This window comes from Euleptes europaea, chromosome 9 (genome assembly GCF_029931775.1).
Source record: "Euleptes europaea isolate rEulEur1 chromosome 9, rEulEur1.hap1, whole genome shotgun sequence".
NCBI lineage: Eukaryota > Metazoa > Chordata > Lepidosauria > Squamata > Sphaerodactylidae > Euleptes > Euleptes europaea.
This window is the reverse complement of record NC_079320.1, coordinates 45477472-45501346: the sequence shown is the minus strand read 5'-3', so window position 1 is coordinate 45501346 and position 23875 is coordinate 45477472. Positions and strand designations below refer to the sequence as shown.

The 23875-nt window shown below is 40.0% G+C and overlaps 1 protein-coding gene across 1 annotated transcript in view; it reads right to left on the bottom strand.

Annotated features, from left to right (window-relative positions):
- Nucleotides 1-6261: 6261 nt before the first annotated feature.
- FHDC1 (FH2 domain containing 1) overlaps nucleotides 6262-23875 on the bottom strand; it is a 32959-nt gene continuing 15345 nt past the window's right edge. Inside the window, exons 4-11 of the mRNA XM_056855811.1 lie at nucleotides 21189-21274; nucleotides 21002-21102; nucleotides 18435-18505; nucleotides 18208-18315; nucleotides 17330-17400; nucleotides 16233-16350; nucleotides 11555-11719; nucleotides 6262-8536 (exon numbers count right to left, since the gene is read on the bottom strand). Coding sequence (XP_056711789.1) covers nucleotides 6563-8536; nucleotides 11555-11719; nucleotides 16233-16350; nucleotides 17330-17400; nucleotides 18208-18315; nucleotides 18435-18505; nucleotides 21002-21102; nucleotides 21189-21274 — 2694 coding nt within the window. The 3' untranslated portion in view covers nucleotides 6262-6562. The remainder of the gene's footprint in view (nucleotides 8537-11554; nucleotides 11720-16232; nucleotides 16351-17329; nucleotides 17401-18207; nucleotides 18316-18434; nucleotides 18506-21001; nucleotides 21103-21188; nucleotides 21275-23875) is intronic.

The window sequence follows — 23875 nt, the reverse complement described above, 5'->3', positions numbered from 1 at the left end:
AAATATCAAACCACTAATACTTTGTCTGATTAAGCTTTAGTTTGTTGTCATCCTGTCCATCACTGATTCTCAGGCCTCTTAACTGCTGGCTTGTATGGAAAAGAGAAAAGGGAGTGGGGTGGGTTAACTATACTGAGTATGCCATAACCCAAACAACTCCACACACTGGTTTCGTACCACCTGTCAGAAAAGAATGGCACCATCACAAAATATTGCCTGCTGTGCCGGTAAAGTATATTCTAGTACAGGAAGATACCACAGTTGGTATTGAAAATTATATGGAGAGGTCCAAGGTTCCTCTGCCCCGTCCAGCCTATTCATTACGGTGTGAGAGCCAGTTTGGGTTGTGGTTAGAGTCTGATTAGAATCAGGGAAACACAGGTTTGAATCCCCACTCTGCTGTGGAAGCTCACTGGGTGACTTTGGGCTATCACCCACTCTCCCCCTAACACACATTACAGGGTTGTTGTGAGGATAAAATGGAGAGCAAGAAAATGTAGGGGAGGGGCCATGGCTCAGCGGTAAAGCCTCTGCTTGCTATGAAGAAGGTCTCAGGTTCAACCCTCAGCATCTGCAGTTAAAGATCAGGTAGTAGGTGGCGTGAAAGACCTCTACCTGAAACCCTGGAGAGCTGCTCCAGTCTGACTGGACAATATTGACCTTGATGGATTCAATACAAGGCAGCTTCTTGTGTGTAAACCAATTTGGGTTCCCACTGGGGAGAAAGGCAGGGTATAAATGAAGTGAATAAATAAAAATCCACCAGTGTGAGTCTCATACATGATTGCCTTTGTGTGAGAACTGGTATGGGCTCATTATTGGTGTGGAAAGGTGGATCTGTGGATGGTTGCTCTTTTAACAATTTCAGCCACCGCTGAAAACCAACTACTAGAATTTATGCCTGCTGCTTTCTTTGCTTCAGCTTTCTACCTAGTGGAAAGAAGTCTGGAGTAAATAGCCATGAACCCATCCTGGTCTTAAATGAATTTATTGTGCTCGCCTTTTTTCTTTTGGGACAGTCGCTACTTTTCTATAATAATTTTAGAAAGGTACAGTGTTCAAGGCAGATGTACAATTTTGTTTCGGGTTTCCCATTCATTGTTGTTGCCACATGTGTGTCAATTCAGGGAACCACTTGAATCAAAAACAGTTAATTGTTCATAGCACCTCCCTTACCTTTAAAATATTTTAACAAATAATTTTATGACTGGGGAGGAATTTTTTTTTTTTTTGTGAGAAGACCAAGGGCAAATATGCAATGCCACTTTGCTAAACAAAAGCATCAAGCTGGATGGAATTTTCCCACACTCTTTACCATGGAGTAGGAGTCAGCTGACAGCTTATGCAATCTCTACCCTCCTCAACAAGGCCACCCTTGCTAAGAATTGACTCTGCATCTGTAACAGCCCTCCCAACATGAAGTCACTATGCTAACGGGTTATCTTTATATTGAAATCCACTAGAGTCACAAGGAAGGAACAACAAAGGAAAGGAAGTTGGCACACTGGAAGGAGAAATTTTTACGGTCTCTTCATTGAAATCTGCTTCCCAGGGTCAGTCAGGCACTCAGAATTTCCTCCACTGTCATGTCAGCAAACTTTCCAGGAATGCAAGAATTTGACTGGCATTTCAGAATTGTTCTGGTACAATTGCTTCCATGAACATATGTTGATTTTAAGCATATTTTAATTTTACCCGCAGAAAGCTTTCTATGTGCAGTCATATAAAGGGCAACTATTTTAAAGAATTTCATGCAATTCAACACCTGCTGCTACCAGAGATTCACAGATTGTACAATTTAAATAGGGGTGACATTGGGCAATAATATGGTGCCTTGGACCCCAATTTATGGTGGGAAATACATGCCTAGTAACCCTCCAAGCATTTGTGTGAGGACTTTGCATGTGAATCAGGCATACATGCCTGCAACGAATTTCAATGTTAAGGCACCACACAAATATTTGGAGATCAAACAGACATGCTGAGCGGGAGGTACAAGCATGTAGGTAGTCCATTCTTCCCACGACAGGGATCTGGGTCACCTTTGTTTCACCTTATTTGGCTCATAACGTCTCAAAAGAGAACTGTTGCCAGGCAATGCTGCCAAAGTGTAAGATATAAACCAAAAGGAATAGATTTTGCACATGTAGTAGAAAATGTAAGGACACAAAAAAAACTGGACTGGTCTTCCAGACTGCTCAGACACTTCATGATATTAGATAGAGGTCCTCTAAAAGTCCACTCAGTCCTTTAATGTAGTAATTTATAATGTAGTAATATTTCGTGCAATATTATTTTGTGAACAAGCAAAAACAATGTGGGCTAGGGAGTCAACTTGATCTGGACAAAATGAACATTTTGAGTTCTTCTACAATAAAATTATTGTATCTCCCTTGTGTCTTGGCTGAATCTAAAGCATTACACCTTGCCAATAAAAATTTTTGTCTAAATTTATGAATTTCTAACTAGTGGAAATCTGACAAGGAAAAACGTTCTGTTAAAGGGTATCTGGAAGAAGAGAGGTGAATCCACATTTTCAAATATAAAAAGCAGAACAGGAGACAGAAATCAAAAGCTGCATTGGGAGTGGTAGAAACTGTTCTTTGTAGGTTTAACCTTGCGTGCATGTCCCCGGTTCATGATTTTTCATTGTAGTCATTGCTATACTGTAGCAGGATATTGTTGGCTGCTGACTCACATGCAGACTTTTTAACTTACCGTAACTCAGTAGATGTGCTTTCTTGTTCCGAAGTGTTTCCAATCTCCGGGTCTGTTGAAATATTTCCTCCCCGTAGAGGCGTTCAAAATATTGTCGAAGGCTTTCACGGTCAGAGTTCATTGGTTCTTGTAGGTTATCCGGGCTGTGTAACTGTGGTCTTCCAAGACCACTGTTACACAGCCCGGATAACCTACAAGAACCAATGAACTCTGACCGTGAAAGCCTTCGACAATATTTTACCGTAACTCCTTTGCTCAAGGTTTGTTTTATTTATTTCCATACAGAAAGGAACTGGGCCTTCACCCAGCATTCAGTTTTGCAGCTGAGGTAAAGATAATTTTTAGGACTTCAAAAAGTAATCCAAAATACATTTCAATCATTCTTTTGAATTATAAAATATGCAAGAAAATAACCTATGAGGTATAGTAAGTGTGCCATTTCCAGATTATTACAAGGAGGGAATAGTGAGACTTGATGGGTACTCAGTGTTTTCTCTTCTCCTCCCTAACTACATTCATGAACGTCTCTTAGAGTCGAATTGTTCCTTGTACAATTGCTGTTTTGTACAGTTCAAGGACTTAAATGGCAATTAAAGTGATACAAGACAAAATAGTTTTATTCCATTTTACAGAATGACAGTACTACTACTATATGCTGCCTCCCACCCTCTCGAAACAACTGTGTAACTCCCTGAGAAGCTCCTGGAAGCTGTGTGGTGAGATTTCCCAATCAAGATGTTCTAAACTAATAAGAACTAAGGCAACAGCAGATCCAGACACGCTGCCTTTTAAAATATTCAAAAGACAATCTTATCCAAAAATTAGAAGGAGTGCCTTAACCTTACAGTTATAAAGAAAACAAGTGAGAAACTTCCAGAATTTGAGAGAGTGGTTCTAGCTCTCTGTACAGCTAGTACTCCTGGCCCATAATCTAAATGACCCACCAAAGCACAATCTTGGATCCACTCTTTTATCTTTTTAGGCCAATTCCTGACAGCAAAACAAAACCTCAAATTTTATGAAAATCTGCATCCTAATAGCAGAATTCATGGTAGAAAGCAAATACATTTGATAAACAGCAAATGCTATCCCTTTGCAGACAACCTGACTGTCCCAATCCATTTATCCCATTGGGATGGGAAGGCAGTCATCCCCTGGCCTCGCATATGGATACATTAATCAACATTAACGCATAATACTGTTTCCATATCTAGAACGTTTTAAATCTCTTCTCTCTCCTTTTACTTCTAGGGCACTAATACCAGCGAGGATTAGGAAAATTGCTCTGTTAACGAGGCCATGGACTTGGTTCCTATTCCCACAGCAGTCAACATAACTTCTTTCCACTTTTGCTTCCCCACACTCTCAAACACACCAATGGCCCACTCAATAGCCTTGCTGGATATCCTCAGTTCATAGAAGTAATAAATTATAATTTTATGGGGAAAGGGATCCACCCTATTTGAAAAATGTCAAATTTTGTTCAAAAAGCCTTAATCATTGAAAGCAAGCTGTTACCGCACTAGGTATTCCCAGGGATGTATCAAGAGTTTGGAAATGTTATAAAAAACATCGCTTTAAAAGGGTTTTTGGATGCCACGGCTAAAAAATGGTTGGAAGACGTTGTCACAGCTAAAGGGGCCAAACAAAGTGTGAACAGTATTTTTTATAACAGTTTCAAACTCTTAATACATTGCTGGGAATACCTAGTGCGGTAACAGCCCAAGTGTCAACAAAACAGCATTTTAAAGATCCTTCAAGATATACCCCCAAATTTAAAATATGTATTCCAATTTGGGGCTCAGTAGTTTAAGAACTAGAATACTAAGCAAAAGTGATACAAGCGTACATCATGAGAACTGAAACATATAGCACAAACCCCATACATGGGAACTTTATTAAACTAGCAAGATAAATTCAGAAATGTATAAATGGTCCATTAAATACATCCAGCTCATTTTTACACATACTTAGCATTTACTTACAGTTTCCAAACACATAACAATTAAATTATTTTCTTTTCAAGCTTACTACCATCAAAAGGTAATAAAAATCCATCACCTGCTCTCACAGATGAGCACGCAAAAAGATACAGGTAGGGGTCAAAGGAACATACTTTTATATTTAAACCTTGCAGGAGAATAACCTTAGAAGTTCACAGGGTTGAAAGCAATTGTTCCCTCCAGTAACACTGAGAATTCAGAAAGGGTTAAGCCAACCATGGCAACAGGTGTGGTGGTTTGTATGGAAGGCCCAATGGTGCATTTGATGGCATTTTTGCATATTTTCCAGAAAGGAGATTTGAAAACCATTCATATATGAAAAATATAAGGTGATGAGATGCAATGGCAAAATTACTAGACTGGCTAATTCAATGTTTGTGTCAAGTACTGGTTTATAGAAATTTCTGGTCATGTAATTCATTGTGACAGATGAATCTTCATGGGGTGGGAAAGAAAGTGGTAGTGATAAAGGGAGGTGTTATTTATCCAAATAATTCCATTGCATTTTTTAAAATTAGGTTTTCATATATGAAATAGATAGCACATATTTAAATAAAGAGGCTGACGTAATAGCCGTTTTCTGCACCTATATATATGTAGCCGGAAAAGGAACAATGAGAAGGCAGCACACATCACAAGTTTTCCCTCATTCTTGACATCCTAGTCTGAACTAGTGTCATGTTTTCCTCAGTGAGTTGTTTCTTAAAAAAAAAAAGCTCATCAAAAAGTGAAGTTTAAAAAGGTAGTGTTAAAATCCATATCTGAAGCAAATTAAGCTTATTTTACAACAACAAAAAAGCACTTTTTGTCATGCATAAAAGGAATTTGCATGTTTCATGCCAACTGGTCAATATTGACAAAAGGGAGGCAGCAGGAAAACCAATGGCTCTGACTTACCAGAGCCACAGCAGCATTTCAAGTCACCTGGTAGTAGCAAATACCAGTGGAAACAAGAGTTGGTAGGAAAAGTGCTCTGCATGAGGTCGCAGTTCTCACAGGTTTCCAAAGCTGCAGCATCTGAGATATGTACTATAAATATGGCACTTTTGTACACCAAAAGCTGGCAAGTTTGCACGTGACTGACACATATCAGGTCATCTATAGTCATCTTTTCTAACCGCTAACCCTACTCATTCCAGCACCAGTCATCCCATGGACTACTCTACTTGTACATGCAAGGCAGTTCTGCCACACTCATGGAGAATCAAAATTCTGCCCAGCAGAGTTTTCCCCTCCCGCTCTTACAGACACACACACAATTTTTAGACATGCTGCAAATTCATGATGGTATTACAACAGCGCCTCCCCCAAACAGCAGCGTCCTAGTTTACCATTACTGTAGGCCAGCGGTTCTGTGTGTCCAATTGCCAGCAATGGACTCTGCAAGAGGCACAATATATTCTCGGAGCCACGTTTTTAAAGTGATCCAAGTCTGTTTTTCACACTTGTCCCCGAAAGGAGTTCAGAACTGCATATTTAGAAACACAGTGATTATGCAAGAACTGAACATAATCTCTACTTCTGTTTTTTTCCCCCCAAGTAGACACAACCATTTCTTTAGCATGTAAAATCAGCGTGGAGGTACTATGTCTCAAAAGCAAGGAAACTTTGTTTACAGCTATTCCATCACAGTCATTTTGAATACATTCAATTCAGACATACAGCAGGATCAAGACCAGAGAGCTAAGGAGCTTCTCATTTCTGATGTACCAACATACCTTAATTACCAGCTGATACTATTAAAATATAACAACTTCTTGGGTATTTTGCAACAGACAACTTTCAGTGTTGAAAAAGCTGGTTTTCACATTCTATATTGTCAAATGATAAACCCCTTATTTTCAGAAGCGATTCAGTAATTTCCCTAATGTAGTCTGATTCCCATCTTTAAATTTAAGGGATGCTGACTTCTCCATGTCTATTTCTTCCCTTAGCATAGAGTCCATCTTAACACTTAGATGGTCAACAGAGTCAGTGCCCCGTTTAATCATTCTAGCACTGTTTGCTCTTTTCAGAGGGCTTCCACTGTTTTCCCTTGGATTAAACTCATCAGATGATGTTGCTATTCTCATCCTAGGCAGCCTCTGAGACAGAGACCTTGTGAGGGTTGCAGGTCTAGAAGAGGCTGGCAACTCCACCTTTGCACATCTCGAGGAAGAGGCCACTGTATTCCTGGCAAAGCTTGGAACAGGAGTTGGTGTCTTGGGAACAATGACAGATGTGCTTTTGTTAGTATCGGTAGGGGACTGGGGTTTGGTCGAAGAGCGGCATATCTTCGTTTCATCGTTTTTCGATTTGGGGACATACCTGACAGGTTTACAGCCTGGCTTTTTGAAGGAGCCTTTGTGCTGAAGTTGCTCCCTCTCAAAATGGCCACTGCTTGTACATGTAGTCCCTCGCTGAAATTTTGGCTCCTCTACAGATATACTTTGCCTGTACAGAGGTTTTGGCACTGTTTCAGCAATACCCCGTACAGAATTGCGACGTGACAACCGTGTTTCAGTTATGGTGGTGTCGCGAGATGCTGGCTTAGCCTCTGGCTTTTTTGTACAAGTAGGGGGTGGTGCTTTAGTTGACCTGGAAATAGGCACAACTTTTCTCATATTTGCATTCTCGGAGACATTCAAAGTTCTGACTGGTCTGGGATGATTGGGAGGTCCGCTGCTGGATTTTGTGGAACTTGGAGATTTTTCTTTTAGGGAGTTTCTCTTTGGTCCTGATGAATCTTTGCTCTTTATGGGTTTTTCCTTAGGAAGACCAAGCTTGCTGCTAGAGTCTTCTTTATCAACTGGAAATGAAGAACTGACACCTAAAAGGGATCTACCACCAGTTTCCAGATCATTCATAAAAAGGGCCATAGCACCATCATCCTTTTTCATTTTGTTGCCTCCAAGCTTTGCATCATTTCCTTCCGACAGATCGAGTGTTAAGGAACAGTCAGTAGTATCTGATACACAGAAGGCTGGCCTATGCACCTTATTTCCTAAAACACTACTATCTGTAGAAGTGGGGCTATCACTAAGTTCTAGAGCGTCGTGTTCAACTTTATAAACAGTCTCTCTAGATGTTCTGCAGGATGGTACAGGATCACCTGTGATGCCAAGAGAGTGGAAGCTCGAATCACCCAAAGTCTTCAAATCTGTCCCACCAATCTCAAAATGAACTGTAGATGGGTCCTCTGTAGCATTTGCTCCATGGAGGTCAAACTTAATCAGCCCAGTAACAAGTTCATGTTCCTCAACAGACAGGTCCCAGGGGGCTGTACCTGTGGCTTCCATAGAAGGCACATTGAACCTGTACTTGTCACTGTCCACACTCTCCTGTTCACTAGCAGTGTCGAATTCTTCTACATCTTCTATGAGACCAGGCTGAGGTGGAGATGACTGAAAGTAACCATAGTCCGTGCCTTCTTCAGATGCTTGAGGTGAGTTAGTTAAACAATGCTCTCCAGACTCTTCGGATTCATTCCAAGCCACACTGGGTCTCGCTTGTGCATGGGGGAGGCTGTTTGACTTCTTTGGCTCCTCGTCCTTTGAGATCTCTAGGAAAGCCAACAGCTCTCGGTCTGCAGTGATTCCCAAGGAATGCCGGGAGCGCCTAATGCTGGCATTTCGGTGGGCAGGACTTTGGGGTCTCTGCTGCAAGAAGGGCATAAAATCTTCAAGTCCCCTCCTAGTCAATGTACCGACATCACTTTCGCTGCTGCTCCTGCCAAAAGCCCCGAACTCTCCAGCAACCCATGACAGACGTTTTCCCTCCCGCTCCTTTAACCGCTGCCGCTGCTGAAGTTCATGGGTCTCTCTTTCCTTGTTTTCCTGTTTAGAAATGAAGGATGAAAAATTTCAAAATGAAAATCTTTTAAACATATCTTTGTACCTATCCTCCAAGCTGTCCTCTGACTTTGACTTTAATTATGGAGTTCACATTACCATGGCAACCAATTTCTAATATGGTACCAGGTAGATGGGCCCAGGCTATCCTCATTATATCTTGGCAGCAATGCAGGGTTGACCCTGGCTCAGCCATCTTCCTTGGATGGGAGACCACCAAGAAGTCCAGGATTGCTATGTGGAGGAAGGCAATGGTAAACCACCTCTGTGCATCTCTTTACTTGAAAAATCTACAATATTTCTGTATGTCAGCTGTAACTTGATGGTATTTTCACCACTACCAGATGAAGCAGAGAACAGAGTTGCTTTTGTTTTGCATAGCACACATTTAGGCATGGCTGGTGAAAGTGTTATGTAACCCTCTATCATATTTTATTTCATTGTGTTGAAGCTTCTATCATATTTTATTTCATTATGTTGAAGCCTCTATTTAAAATTCAATTAGGTTGTAAAGCTCAATAAGCTTCCAATTCAAAATATGTACCCCAAATAACCCAACTACTACACATAGCTATATTCTTGGGCAAGTTAGACTTTTCTTACATATACTCAGAACATATAAATATTCAAAAATATATATGCATAAATACAAGGTTTGCAAACTGGGCCAAGCATAGAATTAACTCCAAAAGTATTTTTATTTAAAAGGAGCAATCATTTTTCCTCCTTTCTTAGAGAGGGAAACACTCTAACCCCTTGTTTTTCCAAGATAATTTTTGAAATTTGACTGTATGCAGCCTAAAAACATTGAAAAAGCAAAACTCTTGAAATGTTATTACTTTAAGGCCCAACTATATGTGACAGTGCCCCCGGGTCTGACCCATGAACATGGCTGCCATTTTAAAATCTAGTGAGGGAATTTAAAAATGCCACAAGTGCAATGGAATAAGACATTCTTGTTTCCTTCCCCTATGCTTTTTCAAGTGCTGAAATGGCTACCCCCTCCCAGCTGTTGTGGCACTTGCAAAGGTGTGTGTGTGGGAGAACAAAAGCCCATCATCCCACTGTGCTTCAAGTCCAATCAGGACCAAGCCATCGCAATATTTTAAAATTGCCTCATGAGGCTTCAAAATGGTGGCGGCATCACCGGGTTGGACCCAGGGATGCCATCATGTCTAGTTGGGCCCTAATTATGCTTTGATCACCAAAATGGCTGACATCTCTCTCTCGTGATCTTCTTGTCACAGCTGTCTTTGACAAGACTGGTGAAATGGCACACCATCACCAAGGTTATATTTAATGTGTGACTTTGTGCATGTTTACAATTTGATGTTTAAGGGCAGGATTCAACATCTTCTGAACCTCAGCTAAAACTATGTGAGCAACATTTGGTGAACTTCTGATGATAAAGAGTACCTTAGTAGAACTGTCATTGACTAGAGTATCCATTGCCATGACCTGGATGGCCCAGGCTAGCCTGATCTTATCAGATCTCAGAAGCTAAGCATGGTCCTGGCTAGTACTTGGATGAGAGATCACCAAGAAATACGAGAGTTGCTATGCAGAGGAAGACAATGGCAAACAATCTCTGGTACTCTGTTGCCTTGAAAACCCTACTGGGTTGTCAAAAGTTGGCTGTGACTTTATGGCATTTCACACCCAGAGTACCCACGGCCCATTCCCATGATTAGTGGGAGTAGAGCCGCAAAAAGAAGTACATGTAAATTTACTTAATTTACACAAAGAACAATTGCGGCAGCACTGACCTTGTCGTCATAGTAGTTCTATGTAACTTAACAAAGGAATAATTGGAGGTTTGAGGATTTAGACTTTTGAGCAAGTTTGGATCAAAGGAATTTGTTCCCTAACACACTGAAATTACTAATTATACGGCACAATCATGTGTTTTGCTTTCGTCTCAACAACCCCTGGCTGTAGGTTAATATTTCCAGCAGTGGATTCGTTCACCAAAACTTCTAGTGTCAACTATAGTTTGGCATTACATGACCAAGCCTTGGGCTCATGAACCCAAGACAAAGGTCTAGAGGGCAAGGACAGACCAACACTTGCCAGTTCAGATACAATGGCAAACTATGATTTACACTAATCAGAAAGCAATTAATTGAATTGGACCACCTGAGGGGAATAGGGCAGGGGAAAGGAGAATGTGCAAGCCCCAGGGCTGGTATTGTTTATAAAATGACATGGCAACTTGCCAAGGCTTTCTAAGCAAGTTAAGTTCAGTAGGAATTAGAACAGAGGCCTTCTATGACCAAGTGTCCCAAAGCTTCTCCCCTTTCTTTCTCTTCCAAATCCCTTTCTACATAGGCGAAATATGAAATATGAACCTCTTTTCCAGTTAGCAGTGTTTTTTATTTCCGAGGGACCCTTTTTTCCTGCCAAAAGCATACACTGAGTACACCTGCATCAGATTACTAGACAACATTTCAAGGCCACACATGCATGACCTCTTGGATTAAAGGAGCCAAACATTCCTATGTACAAACTGCTGTCTCCAGGCACTTTGCCTATTGTCATTATACAAGCACGTCAAAGATTACAGTGTTTGCATGCCACAGGCACAGCAACTTCTCATGTGGCCACCTGCATTTTTATTTCTAGACAATAGCTGGTGTTGTCTCTTTCCCTACCCTAAGATTTGGGCTACAGAAGAATCTCAACAGAGCACAAGATGTATCCAATCACACCCTTATCCAGTTGAACACAGTACAAACTAAGCAAAAAGAATACTGGGAATCTGCTGGAAAGAAAAGGACAGGTTTAAAAGATATATGGCCGACGAGTAAATTTAAATCCCTATAGCTCAGGAATCTTGGGAATAGCAAAGTGCTGGGATTTTTTTTTTTTTTTAAGGACAACAGAAGCCCTACAGATTGGCAGTCCTGTTCCATTATAATAAAACAAAGCTTTAAAACTAAGAGATCCCTGGTCACAAAGAATCAATAGATGTTCCATGATAAGAAAAAGTAGATTTTTCCTTACCTTAACTGCTTTGTTGAACCTTAGGCAAAAATCCCTGAATATCTGAAAGCATTCCTCCAGCTTCACTGTTTCTTTATCTTCACACAAGAAGTCCATAAGGGCATTTGCTTCCTTTAGCAGGTCCCGTTTCCACTGTTCAAGTTCTTTTATTTCTTTTACAGCAAACTTTAAATTAAAAAAAAAAAACACTCGTTAAGTCCAACCAGATATGGATGAATAGCCAATTGCCTATATACTATGCATGGTCTTCACTCAAGACCTTTGGTTAAAGGAGTGTAATAATAAACTAAACTAAACTGTGCATGGATGTGTGAGTTTTAAACAGCCATGAAATCCAGGATTAATGCAGTTGTTCCTGGATAAAGATTATCATGCTGAAAGCAATGGCCCTTGATGTATACACACAACTATGTTAAACCAGAGACAACTCTGTTGCCTCTAGCTGAACATATCTTTTAAAGGATGCACAAAACTGAAAGACTGATTTTTATTACAGATGATAGTGGGATGAATGTACACAGGCCACTGTATTGCCTGCCATATGCAACATGCTGAAAAAATGCTCCCCCTTTTATGTTATCCCTCTTATATCAAATTTTAAGACAGTAGGCTATTCAGGACAAAGACCTGTCTTTTTATACGTAAAGCACCATGCAAGTTGATGGCTCTATAAAAATCATGTTTTAAAAGCTACTGTTTCCCTCCAAAGGCAAAGCTCAGTGTGCTCAACAGCCATTTCAGTAAATTGAGACCAATTTCACTCCAAACTGAAATGCATTTTCAATAAATAACAGCTCTAGAAGTAAAAGCATCCTGGCGGATGTAGCATTTTGATTCTTGTTTTATTTTGATGCATTATACTCCTTTCAGTAGTGAAGTGGCTGGCTTCTACTCTAACAAAAGCAGCAAAGCCAGGCCCACCCACAGGCAAAGGAAGGGTCTTTTCAAACTCAGGAGAATCCCTGGGCATGGAGGAATGATTTTGATAGTTAACCAAAAGGGGGGGGACACTCTAAAATGGCCTTAGGAGAGCTCAAAACACTTCAGAAAAGAGAATTTCAAAGGGAGATGAGTGACAGTTAAAAGGGCGGGAGGAGGGAGAGAAATGAATTTGCAGAAGCTCCTGAGAACTTGCAGAATCCTGGGGAGGGACAAATTTTGGGCAGGGGGGAAACTCAGTTTCCAAACTGTTGCCACTCCTCCCTTCCTGAGGGACCCCTAGTATGCTAAGATTCTTTTACTGAGCCACACTGCATCCAACTGTCTGGAGAAAATTAATCACATGGGAACTCTCTGGAAACCGATTGCTACTTATTGTCTTATGTTACTGAAGCCTATCCAACTCAAGCACAGACACAGGCATTAACAAGCTTATTCCACTGCAAATTAGTTCTGCCTAGTACATTTTTATTCTACCCTTCTACCAATGAGCATGGTTCTCCTGTCCCTATTTTATACTTCTGACAACCGTGTGAGTTGGGTGAGGCTGAAAGTTCGGCTGGGACCGAATGGGGTATTGACGCTAACTGTCTCTGTTTCTAGTTCAACAACTATACTTCACTGGCTTGTTTATCCTCTCAATGAATTCAAAGGCACAGTGACATTTTGGTTTTAAGCAAATACATCGAATGAGAAAGGATAATTGAGATTTTGGACTATGAACACTGGATTCCGGAAGGCAGTGGATTAAGGAAGAGCAGTCTGCACAAGTCACAATAATGCAAAGCAGCAGCTGGCACTTCTATTACCTTTGGTATGGATTATCAGGGCAACTACAGCTAATGTCACGGGATTGTTGGTTACATCTGAGGTGTCATATATATAAAAGCTTAATGACATCAAACATTGCAGCTTGTCCTTGGTGCACAAGGTATATTTTGGTACAGTATGATGTAGAGGTGAGATGGTCACTAGGATCTGGGAGACACATGTTTTTGATATACTTTTAAATATAATTGATACATACAGTAGAATTGTTTTATATTTCTTCACGTTTTTATTTTTTCAGATAACAATGCACACAGTCATAAAGGGTTTTTTAATATATTTATGTATATTTTTGAGTCTGGAATGTTGATTGCTTAGACCACTGAAGAAGGCTGTATGGCCGAAACGCATATGGTCAGAGTATAATTGTGTTATTTTATGTCTTACTGTGTTCTATGAGTATGTCAATTTGGTAGGCTATTGCAATGCCCTATATGTGATATTAGATTTTATCTTGAAATAAATGTATACATTGGTTCTTGTAGGTTATCCGGGCTGCGTAACCGTGGTCTTGGTATTTTCTTTCCTGACGTATCGCCAGCAGCTGTGGCAGGCATCTTCAGAGGAGTAACACTGAAGGACAGTGTCTCTCAGTGTTACTCCGCTGAAGATGCCTGCCACAGCTGCTGGTGAAACGTCAGGAAAGAAAATACCAAGATCACGGTTACATAGCCCGGATAACCTACAAGAACCAATGAACTCTGACCGTGAAAGCCTTCAACAAATGTATACATATTTGGTACTTACATAATTTTTAGAGTGTATAAGCTTGGGCCTTGGATTTTTACTTTTATTTATATTTTCTTGACCTTTTGGGTACTTAATTGAAGCCTCACTCTACCATGGAAACTTGATGGGTGACCTTTGGCCAGTCACTCCCTCTCAGCCTAACCTACTTTACAGGGTTGTGGTTAGGATGAAATAAAATGAGTTATAAGCTGCTTTGGATCCCCACTGGGGAGGAAACCAGTGTATAAATATCTAAACAAATAAATGAAAAATATTGCAGAGGTAAATATTTGGGCCATTGTAATGTAGGAAGCTACTTACAGTTCTTATCAATGGCAAACACAACACAGGAGTGGAGAAAGGGCCTTGCACCATTTTTCTAGACTAGAATGCCCTTAAGAGTCACCTTTCAAAATGCTAGCTTAGAAGATGCTCAGCTTCTTTGGCACTTCTCCCTACAGCCGTCGTCTTCAAGACAGTCACGTGCTGAGCAGTTGCAACACCGCAGACCAAAATGAGACTCAGAAGAACTCACCCTGCCTTTCAAACAGCAACACGAGAAGCTGCCATTTGGTAAATATGGCTTCTTAGGAACATTTCTTTTGAAACTCAAATCAAATGAGAGATTTGGCAAACAGAGTTCAAGTGACAAATGTTTAATCAAGATAACATGCTGCAACCCCCTGGAGTTTAACAAGATGGCTTTCTTCTTATTCCTTCTTTGCTAACAAACATTGTGCACGCTGGCATTTATAAAAGAAAATGAGATGCATTCAGCACTTTCATGACTAATTAAAAAATGAAAAAAAAAATCTCTGCCAGAAACATTAAGCTTTGTTTTTTTGGGGATAGGTTTTCTAATAAAGCTGGAGTTCAAAGGGGGAGCTTAATTAGGGTTACAATGGAGTGCATAAGCACTATCTTCACAGAGATAGATAAATCTTAGATTTGTCAGTTATCCCAATGGGAGAAAAAATTATGTCATTCAACAAAGCAGTATGTATATCATTATAAACCAGTCCTTACTTTGGGTTTAACAGTTACCACAAGTAAACTGTACACAGTGAGCAGAGTGACTCTTGATGTTCTCATCAAGTACCCGCAGAAGAACTACATGGATTATTAACTGGGACTTCAATTTACTGAAAGCACAAAGCCACCGTTCTTCTCTGCAGATCTCTCACTAAATCAAAATATTTATTTAATAAGGCAATCAAACCTTACTTATGAAACACAAAATCCATTTAAGCTAGAGAAGAGACAACAGCTTATTTGACACAGTGCTACACATGCTAGGCACAGTGTTACTCTACTGCACTAATGTTAAGAAACAGAGAGAAGCAGGGCTCAATTTCCTGTTCTCAAACAATTTGGTTATCCACTTCACAAGAAACAAAGCATGCCTGTGGGCAGGGGTCTATCAGCAGGGGTTGGGAAGCACCCAAACATTTTAAGCTTCTCTGTGCAGCCAAGAGAACTACAACCTTGCTCCTGTTCACAAATAAAAGCTGTGTTTCTCAGGAAGTTGTCGGATGCCCTGGCACCAAAGTGGAAGCTAAATTATGTGATTTTACAATGTGAGGTCAGCTATCCCTTAAGCTATGCTGCGCAGTGCCTGGTTTTAAATGGAAACTTTATTCCCCAAAAGTGCTTACAATGAGTATTAAAGGCAAAGCAAAACTACCAATTAAAAAAAGAGCAAGAGAGAGCCTGCACGGAGCAAGGAAAACAGTGATGTCTTGTAGCACTTTAAAGTAATATATTTATGTCTGGTGAGGAGAAAATGATTTTTCAAATAAAACTGTTCACTAGCAAAACCTAGTAATACTTCAGATGTACAGTTTGGCACCATTTAGTTCAAAATGCAACACGTACATGCTATTCAGAGTAGCAGAGAAATACAAATCAGTTTGCTCTACTTCACCTAGAGCTATGAGTCAACCCTTTCCAAACAAAAAAGGCACCTGCCTAAGCCTCAGGGTCAACATACTCAGCACCCTTCTATGTAAAGAGCACTGACTTAAAATGCTTACAAGAGACAAGCAGAATAGCAGAAGGAGCACCAGGGAAGAGGCGGTTTAAGCAAAAGCTGGGTAGTTTGTTAGGCATACCAATAAAAATGCAGAATATGAATACAGTCAACAGAAAATGAAGCAGAAACAACAGGAACAAATTAACAAACCTGGAAGAAGCCTTCCATCTGGCGAAACAGCTCCGGATCTTTTCGGATATTTTCCTTAAGAGATTTTGTTTTTGAGGAGAGGGAATTAAGCTCTGCTTCTAGATTATCAAGAGGTATTCTGAAAGAAAAAAAAGTTAGACATTTTTGAGGAAGAAGCCATCCATCAGAGAAGTGTTAGCTGTCTTTTTTAAAAAAGAAATTGCTTAGTAACATACACCAGGCAGGCAAATTAGACCTGTTCTGTGCCTTAAGAGATTTAACTAGGAAGTTACAGTAATTGACTCAAGTCAAAGGGTGAAGTGTTTTCCTGAAAGAAGGTTAAGTGAGGGGGCTCATGAGCACTAATAGAAGCTACAGCTGTGAGTGGAAAGCAGCAATATAACTCCCCACCAGAGTACCCACAACCCCAGTTGCTTGCATGGCCATGGAAATACCACCAAGACAGAACTTTTAAGGAGACCCTATTTCTTTGCACTGTCATCTTCCCAACAAAGTTCAGTCCAACAACTCCCTTTCACCAGAAAGACAAAATAATAATAATAAAAAAAACCCTTGGTGATAAGATCAGCAAAAAGCTCGATTTTAAAATCCCATTCACAGAAACATGTCAACTTACAACAATTCAGTTTGCGCAACTTTGGTTTTCTGTTTGTAGAGTTTTTGCTTTGTTTAAAGAATTTTCAACAACATGAAAGTTATGACTATAAGTTACTCAGCAAAAGCTGTGAAATCAACAAATATAAAATAGTTTCCCCATAATACTGGTATCTACTTTAGTTAACCAAAAGGGGGGGGGGAACAACTGGTATCAGTTGATCATTCAACAAAAATGAAGCATAAACTAAGAACTTACTAGACATTAACCATGCTTTTAAAAAAATGCTTTAAAAAAACCTCTCCATGAAACCTCTGAACCTGAAAGCATGCTGCAAGCGTTGTTCTAGTATTGCACTGTTTCATTTGCTGTGAAAATGAAACCGCGGAATCTACAGTAAACACTTGTTAAGATCTCAGTTTTCACACCAAGACTTTGTGCATGTGTTTAAGTGCTTCTCAAAGAAAAGTTCCCAGTCAAAGTTCTCAGTTTCCTTGCTTACCTGGCTGCCTCTTGAACATGCTGCAATTTTTCCGAAAAGGTGAGAAGAACTTTATCTTTCTTTTGGGCTTCCTGAAATAAACAAAATGCCTCCATAACAGTCCGTTCCCATGCTTACAGATAACATTGATGAATGTATTTTAGGGAAGCCAGTTAAGATGTTTCTGCTTTAAGTCTGCTGTGTTTGAATCACACTAAAACAAATAAATTGTTTTGGGAAAACCCTTGCTTAGAAGGATTCACTTCAACAAGCTAAAATGGCAATTTCTATTTCAGAGAGCTTGTGCTCTTCCCAAATACAATCATAATGTACTAAGGAGGAGCATTAGGTAAAGGCAATGCACTAATGCCCATTGTGTAAGCTAAGACAACATTTCCTGTCTAATCTCCACCTAATAACTCTTCTTCACTCCCCTCTGAAATCTTCAGATTAGTTGTTAAACCTATTTGCACAGAGATAAACCATGAAATCACACAAAAGACTGCCAATCTGCACATCTTCAGGAACAGAGCAAAATCTTGCAGAGATTAACAATAATAACCATTAAATTTAAATTAGGTATGTATTTATATAATACACAAATCTAGCAGTTTCCACACCAGCATTAACCAGTATCTTGTGGTTAGATAGTCTAGAACTGGAGATTTTAGATAGTAGTCTAGAAAGCTCTGGATTCTAGAACTTCAGATTGTATGCTTGTTCAGGACTGCAGGTTTAAATTACAGAAAGCATCAATGAATGATAACTGTGAAGACAAATGAAAGAAGTGATTTTATAATATTCTTCCAACCTGTGGCATGTAACTCTCTCCCAAGATGCTGTCAGTCACCTAAAGTGTCCTTTCCTGATATCTTGTAAAATAGCTGTTATTTACATACCAAAACAACAAAATGAAGCAGGTTCATCCCAGGCCGGTTTGCTTTTGTATCTGCCAATTTGAGTAATGAGGACAGTTTAAAACCAACTGCATTGCCAGCACAGCCGCCCTAAAGAATTGGGGGGGGGGGTAGAATACCAGAAGAAAAGGACAGGATACAAAGTCATTCCACAAGAACACTAGAAACCCACCCTCTCCCCCCCACCGAAACAAGATTTGTTCACTTACAGCATTCATAATGTTCCCAGCCTGAAGGACCAAATGCAATATGGAATGTAACTCTTCACAGCACATTAGCTCTACAAGAGACATAAAAATCCAAATACATCTAGCTGTTCAGGTAAAATTTGTTTTACACCATCATTTCCAAATCCCACACAAGAGAAACTGTATTCTTCTGGAAAAGTTACAGTTAACTGAAGAATTACCGAGGAAACAAAATTAAGGACTGTGTCAAACAAAAATAAATAAATAAATAGCACCACAGACCATTTGGCAACCCATAAGCATAACGTTGGCTTTCCCAAGACAACCATAAATGGTATGCAGTATATTCATAACCAAATTTACAAAGATTCATAGAATCATAGAGTTGGAAGGGACCACCAGGGTTATCTAGTCCAACCCCCTGCACAATGCAGGAATTTTCATAACCTCCCCCATACACACCCAGTGACCCCTACTCCATGCCCAGAAGATGGCCAAGATGCCCTCACTCTCATGAACTGCCTTTCATGAACTGCCTAAGGTCATAGAATCAGCAATGCTGACAAATGGCCATCTAGTCTCTGCTTAAAAACCTCAAGGGAAGGTTTTACCTTCCCTTACCACCTCCCAAGGAAGCCTGTTCAATTGTGGAACCACTCTAACTGTTAGAAATTTCTTCTTAATGTCTAGATGGAAACTCTTTTGATTCAATTTCAACCCATTGTTTCTGGTCCGACCTTCTGGGGCAACAGAAAACAACTTGGCACTGTCCTCTATATGAAACCCCTTCAAGTACTTGAAGATGGTTATCATGTCCCCTCTCAGTCTTCTCCTCTTCAGGCTAAACATACACAGCTCCTTCAACCTTTCCTCATAGGACTTGGTCTCGAGACCCTTCACCATCTTTGTTGCTCTCCTCTGGACACATTCCAGAGATTCTAAAGCTGTGCATGATCTCTCCTCCCTTCTCCCTCTTCTTACACAATGGAAGTTAATTACTTACTTCTGCTTTTTCAACAAACTCCAGTCTCCTGTAAAGAATGAACTGGAAAATTCTGGTTTGTTCTTGCACACTTCAATGGTAAGTTGCTTGTTCATTTGTAATGGCAAACCATGGTATGCTACAATTTACAAATTCCCCAGCAAGCTGTGATTTATCTGTACTTTCATAGTGCTTTAGGGGGAAGAATGAAAGGGAAGGAAGGGTTGTATAAGTGGACCTGGAGGTTCCTCAATACTTGCTATAATCACAAAGTTTAGTCATCTGAACCATAAAGAATACACCCGTTCTCCCATTTTGAAACATTCAAATGGGACGTTTTCCCATTCTGAAACAGACGTTTTCCCATTTTAGACGTTCTCCCATTTATAGACATTTTCCCATTTTGAAACAGTCTTTTCACCAGCATTATGACATCTTGAAGATAATTTCATGATTTCCCCCAACGCATTTGCAAAACAAACTGAATTAGCATCTGAGTAATCAGTACAAATGTGCAGAAAATCAGATTTTTACAAGCTTCAAGGTTTTCACAGCAGAGGAAAAAATAGCTTGATTCAGTTCATTTTAAGGTAATGCGTGTTTTATTTTTATACGTACTCTTAACACCTTGAGTAAAATATGTTACCTTAAAGACTAAGCAGACAAATGCAAGGCTTAGGTTTGCTATACAAAGCCACAGAAGCCCACTGCAGTTAAAAAGCCAAGAGATGAAAAGGAATTTGGAAGGGGCTGCTCTGAGTGAAAAACAGCACAATGCCACATTCTATAGTCTCTTAGACTAATGGCATTCATAAGGAACTGCCAAAGGCTAATCCGGATGTATGAAGTGTTTAAAAGTGCTGTAAATGTATGAAGCTATGTTGGTACAAACATTTTAAATAATTTATTTCTAATATGTGGAGAGGCAACCGTTTTCTGTGTACAGAAGTCCGTTCTGCTTCTCCCTTCCTCCCCATTCATCACTTAAGGTCTCTGCCCCCAAATCCAGCACTCCCAAAACGCTTCTTTACTTTTTGACATACAAACAGCTTCTCTTCCACAGATGACATTAATGACCACACAGCTCAGCAATGCAGCTGATTCAAGCCAGCACGAGAATTGTGGCTACACTAAGAAGGGGGTGAGGAAAGACAAGATGTGTAAGGGGGCAAGAGGACTCGTACACGGGAAGCAATAAGGAGACAGAAAAGAGAACCACAGAAGTCACTGTGAACAACGTGTAGATTTGGCACAACGAATACTAGTACTCCAGAAACAAAGATTTCATGCTACTTCAACTCAAGGACAGAAGAAAGTACAGTTTGGTTATTACCCAAAAGAAAAATGGTAGAAAATAAAACAATGGTAGAAGGAAAGATATGACTCCAACACTTTGGCCTTGGGAGCAAAGCAAGAACTGCGAGACACACACTCTATAGACTGGTAACACACGCACCCTTATGGAATGTGTCAGAGCTAGCTGGCTTCCTTTTAATAGCTAATAGGTACCTGAAATTCCAGCTCTCATCACTGTAGTTAGGTTGATTAACCTGCTAAGAGGGAAAAAAAACAAGAGCCAAATGCATGCTTCAGCATGCTTAATTACCTTTAGTAGCCTTCCTTATAATCGTCATGTCTTTCTGCAGAGAAGTACAAGATGGGGAGAATTCTTTTTTCAACATCATGGCTTCAATTCGTAGTGAGTAGCTGAAAAGACAAACAAAACAAGCTTTAGAATTGGAACAAACATTAAAGCACTTATGGTGAATAGAATGAATTTGGAGTTTCCTTACTTTGGCACCTGGATTAGCAAGTACATAAAAGAATCTGCTTGACACAGTTTTGATACATCTCCACTGAAGTCTTTTAACTTTTTTACCTAAGGGGAACCAAAAGAAAAAAAAGTTCACATATCAAGGGTGTCAATGATCAAGCTAATGTTTAAAAAGGTGACCTTTGTAAAAGCTCACCATCACTAACGTCAAAAGTTGCATTTAGAGTTACTGAAGCTACAACTACACATGATGGTAGACGCAGACCCTGTGTCTTGCTTCTCCCCACCTCCAGCAACACCTGCTAGTATCAAATGTCATGCAATAGTGCCCAGCAAATCTCCTGGCAGCAGTACACTTCTCTGCCTACTAAGAGGTGCGAGAAATCACTACAACACAACAGTTATTTTGCATTACGAAAATATATCAGGGAGACGGGGTAGGATGAGTTGTTGGCCTACTATTTTTAGCATAAGTCCTTGTGTACCCTAATGCCTAATCCATCATCAAGAGATTTAACAAGCATTATTCAAAATTTATTTATGGAAATAAATTACGTAAAGCTCCGCTATGCTCAAAATATTAAAAAATGTACAGGAAGAAAACTTGTTAGACCAATGAATGACTGCCCACTGCCTTATGCCTACATGTATTTGGACATAACTTTGGAAAAGAAAAGGTGTCAGTGAGAGCATATTGCTAACATTAAAAAGTGCCCTGGCTTTCACAAAAGCTAAATAATTTCAAGTGATTGCTGTCAACAGAACTTACATTTAAAAAAAACACAATCAGACACAAAGGGAACCACAAAAATCAATTTATGTGTTGTCACAAATCTGGCATAATGCACACATACTTGACAATTAATAGTACTCTCAGTGCTACAAGTTATCATGAGAGAACCTGCCAACATGCAAGAGGTACAAACTACATATGCAAACAAGTTGTGTCTTATTCTTTATCTACACTTCCCCTTTAGGGGTGCAATCTCACCACATTCTTGATTTCTGCTCAAACAGGGATGTGTTCCAAAAATAATTAAGGGAACATGTCATCCTTTTTCATTGACACTTTTAAAAAAAATCTTTCGGCAGGTTAACAGAAACATAGTTTATTTGAAAACTACTTTTAAAAAAGCCAAAGCAAAACTGTAGAATTTTGTGGCCTCTTCTGGAAGGTGAAATCTACATTCAAGGAGCTGAAAATGAGCTTTTGCTTATAGTATGAATTGAAACTCTAGTAAATTAATTGCCCATCCCCCTATGAGTTCCAACATCAAGAATATTAATTTATCAACTGCTTCATCACAAAGATTATAAATGGGGCCACTTCTACAAAGTATGTAAAGTAACAAGCGTGTACACACACACACACACACACACACACACACACACAGGTTCACCGATCTTCTTCTAATCCTTCACAGACCAACTGTGGTACTTCCAGTTCTCGCGCACAAGTGGTACTGTAAAATGATAACAACACTGAAGACAAATGCAGTTATCTTTGTAAAATGTGAGTTCCAATTTTAGCCAGGTATCTATTATTGGGACAGAAATATATCACAAGGTGTGATAAAAATGCATGAAATTAAAACACATTGCCAAATATATTCTTCTCCTTTTTCCCCTACACATGCCTATCTACTTTGTCTCACTCTAATCTTTCCCACACCCAGTGGCTGATTTCAGAAGTAAGGCCTGCCTACAAGTTAAACTCTTCACTGTACAAACCCTTAAACCTAATCCTGAGAGTGTGGGTTATGTAATGGTGAAGCCTAATCATTCAGACCATGTTGACATTTCAACATTCAGTACTTTAGGTCCCAACTTTTTAAAAAATATATCTTCAACACATCCCTCTTCAAAGTTATGCCCTGTATCTTATAGAATCACAGAATCATAGAATTGGACGGGGCCATACAGGCCATCTACTCCAACCCCCTGCTCAATGCAGGATCAGCCTAGAGCATCCCTGACAAGTGATTGTCCAGCCTCTGGTTAAAGACTGCCAGTGAGGGGGAGCTAGTCACCTCCCTAGGTAGCTGATTCCACTGTCGAACAGCTCTTACTGTAAAAAAAATTTTCCTACTATCCAGCAGATACCTCTCCGCCTGCAATTTAAACCCATTATTGCAAGTCCTATCCTCTGCTGCCAACAGGAAGCTCCCTGTCCTCCTCTAAGTGACAGCCCTTCAAATACTTAATAAGAGCAATCATGTTATGGTTGAATTCCACAATCCATGGACAGGAAGCTGTGCCAATGGGAGAGACAGAAATGGTGATTTTGCCTTCCTTCCCACTGCAACCTCCCGACCCACTTGGGTATTAGTCCACAAGAGTCACACAACCCTGAAAATAAGCTTTCCCGGGTTGGAAAGGACTACAGTGGGTAGGAGAAATGCAGGGAAGATCAGGGGTTTCAGCCTCTAGTGTTTTAAAACCTTTTTTTTGCTCAATTCTTGTTCCCTTTGTGGTGTGCTTAATACCACAAAACCACTCCAATGACTGGTTCCCATATGGATGTCACTAACATGAGTAGACACAGGGATCATAGCTGTATTTCCCATGTCAGTGTCTCCTGCACCATCATGACTACTTTAATTGGGTCTAACTGTGATGGCAAGGGACATTCCGTAGCATAGGAAATATCCACTTTTCGAAGAGTGGGAGCCAGCCATAGAGATAGTTTTTGTAGTGACAGCTATG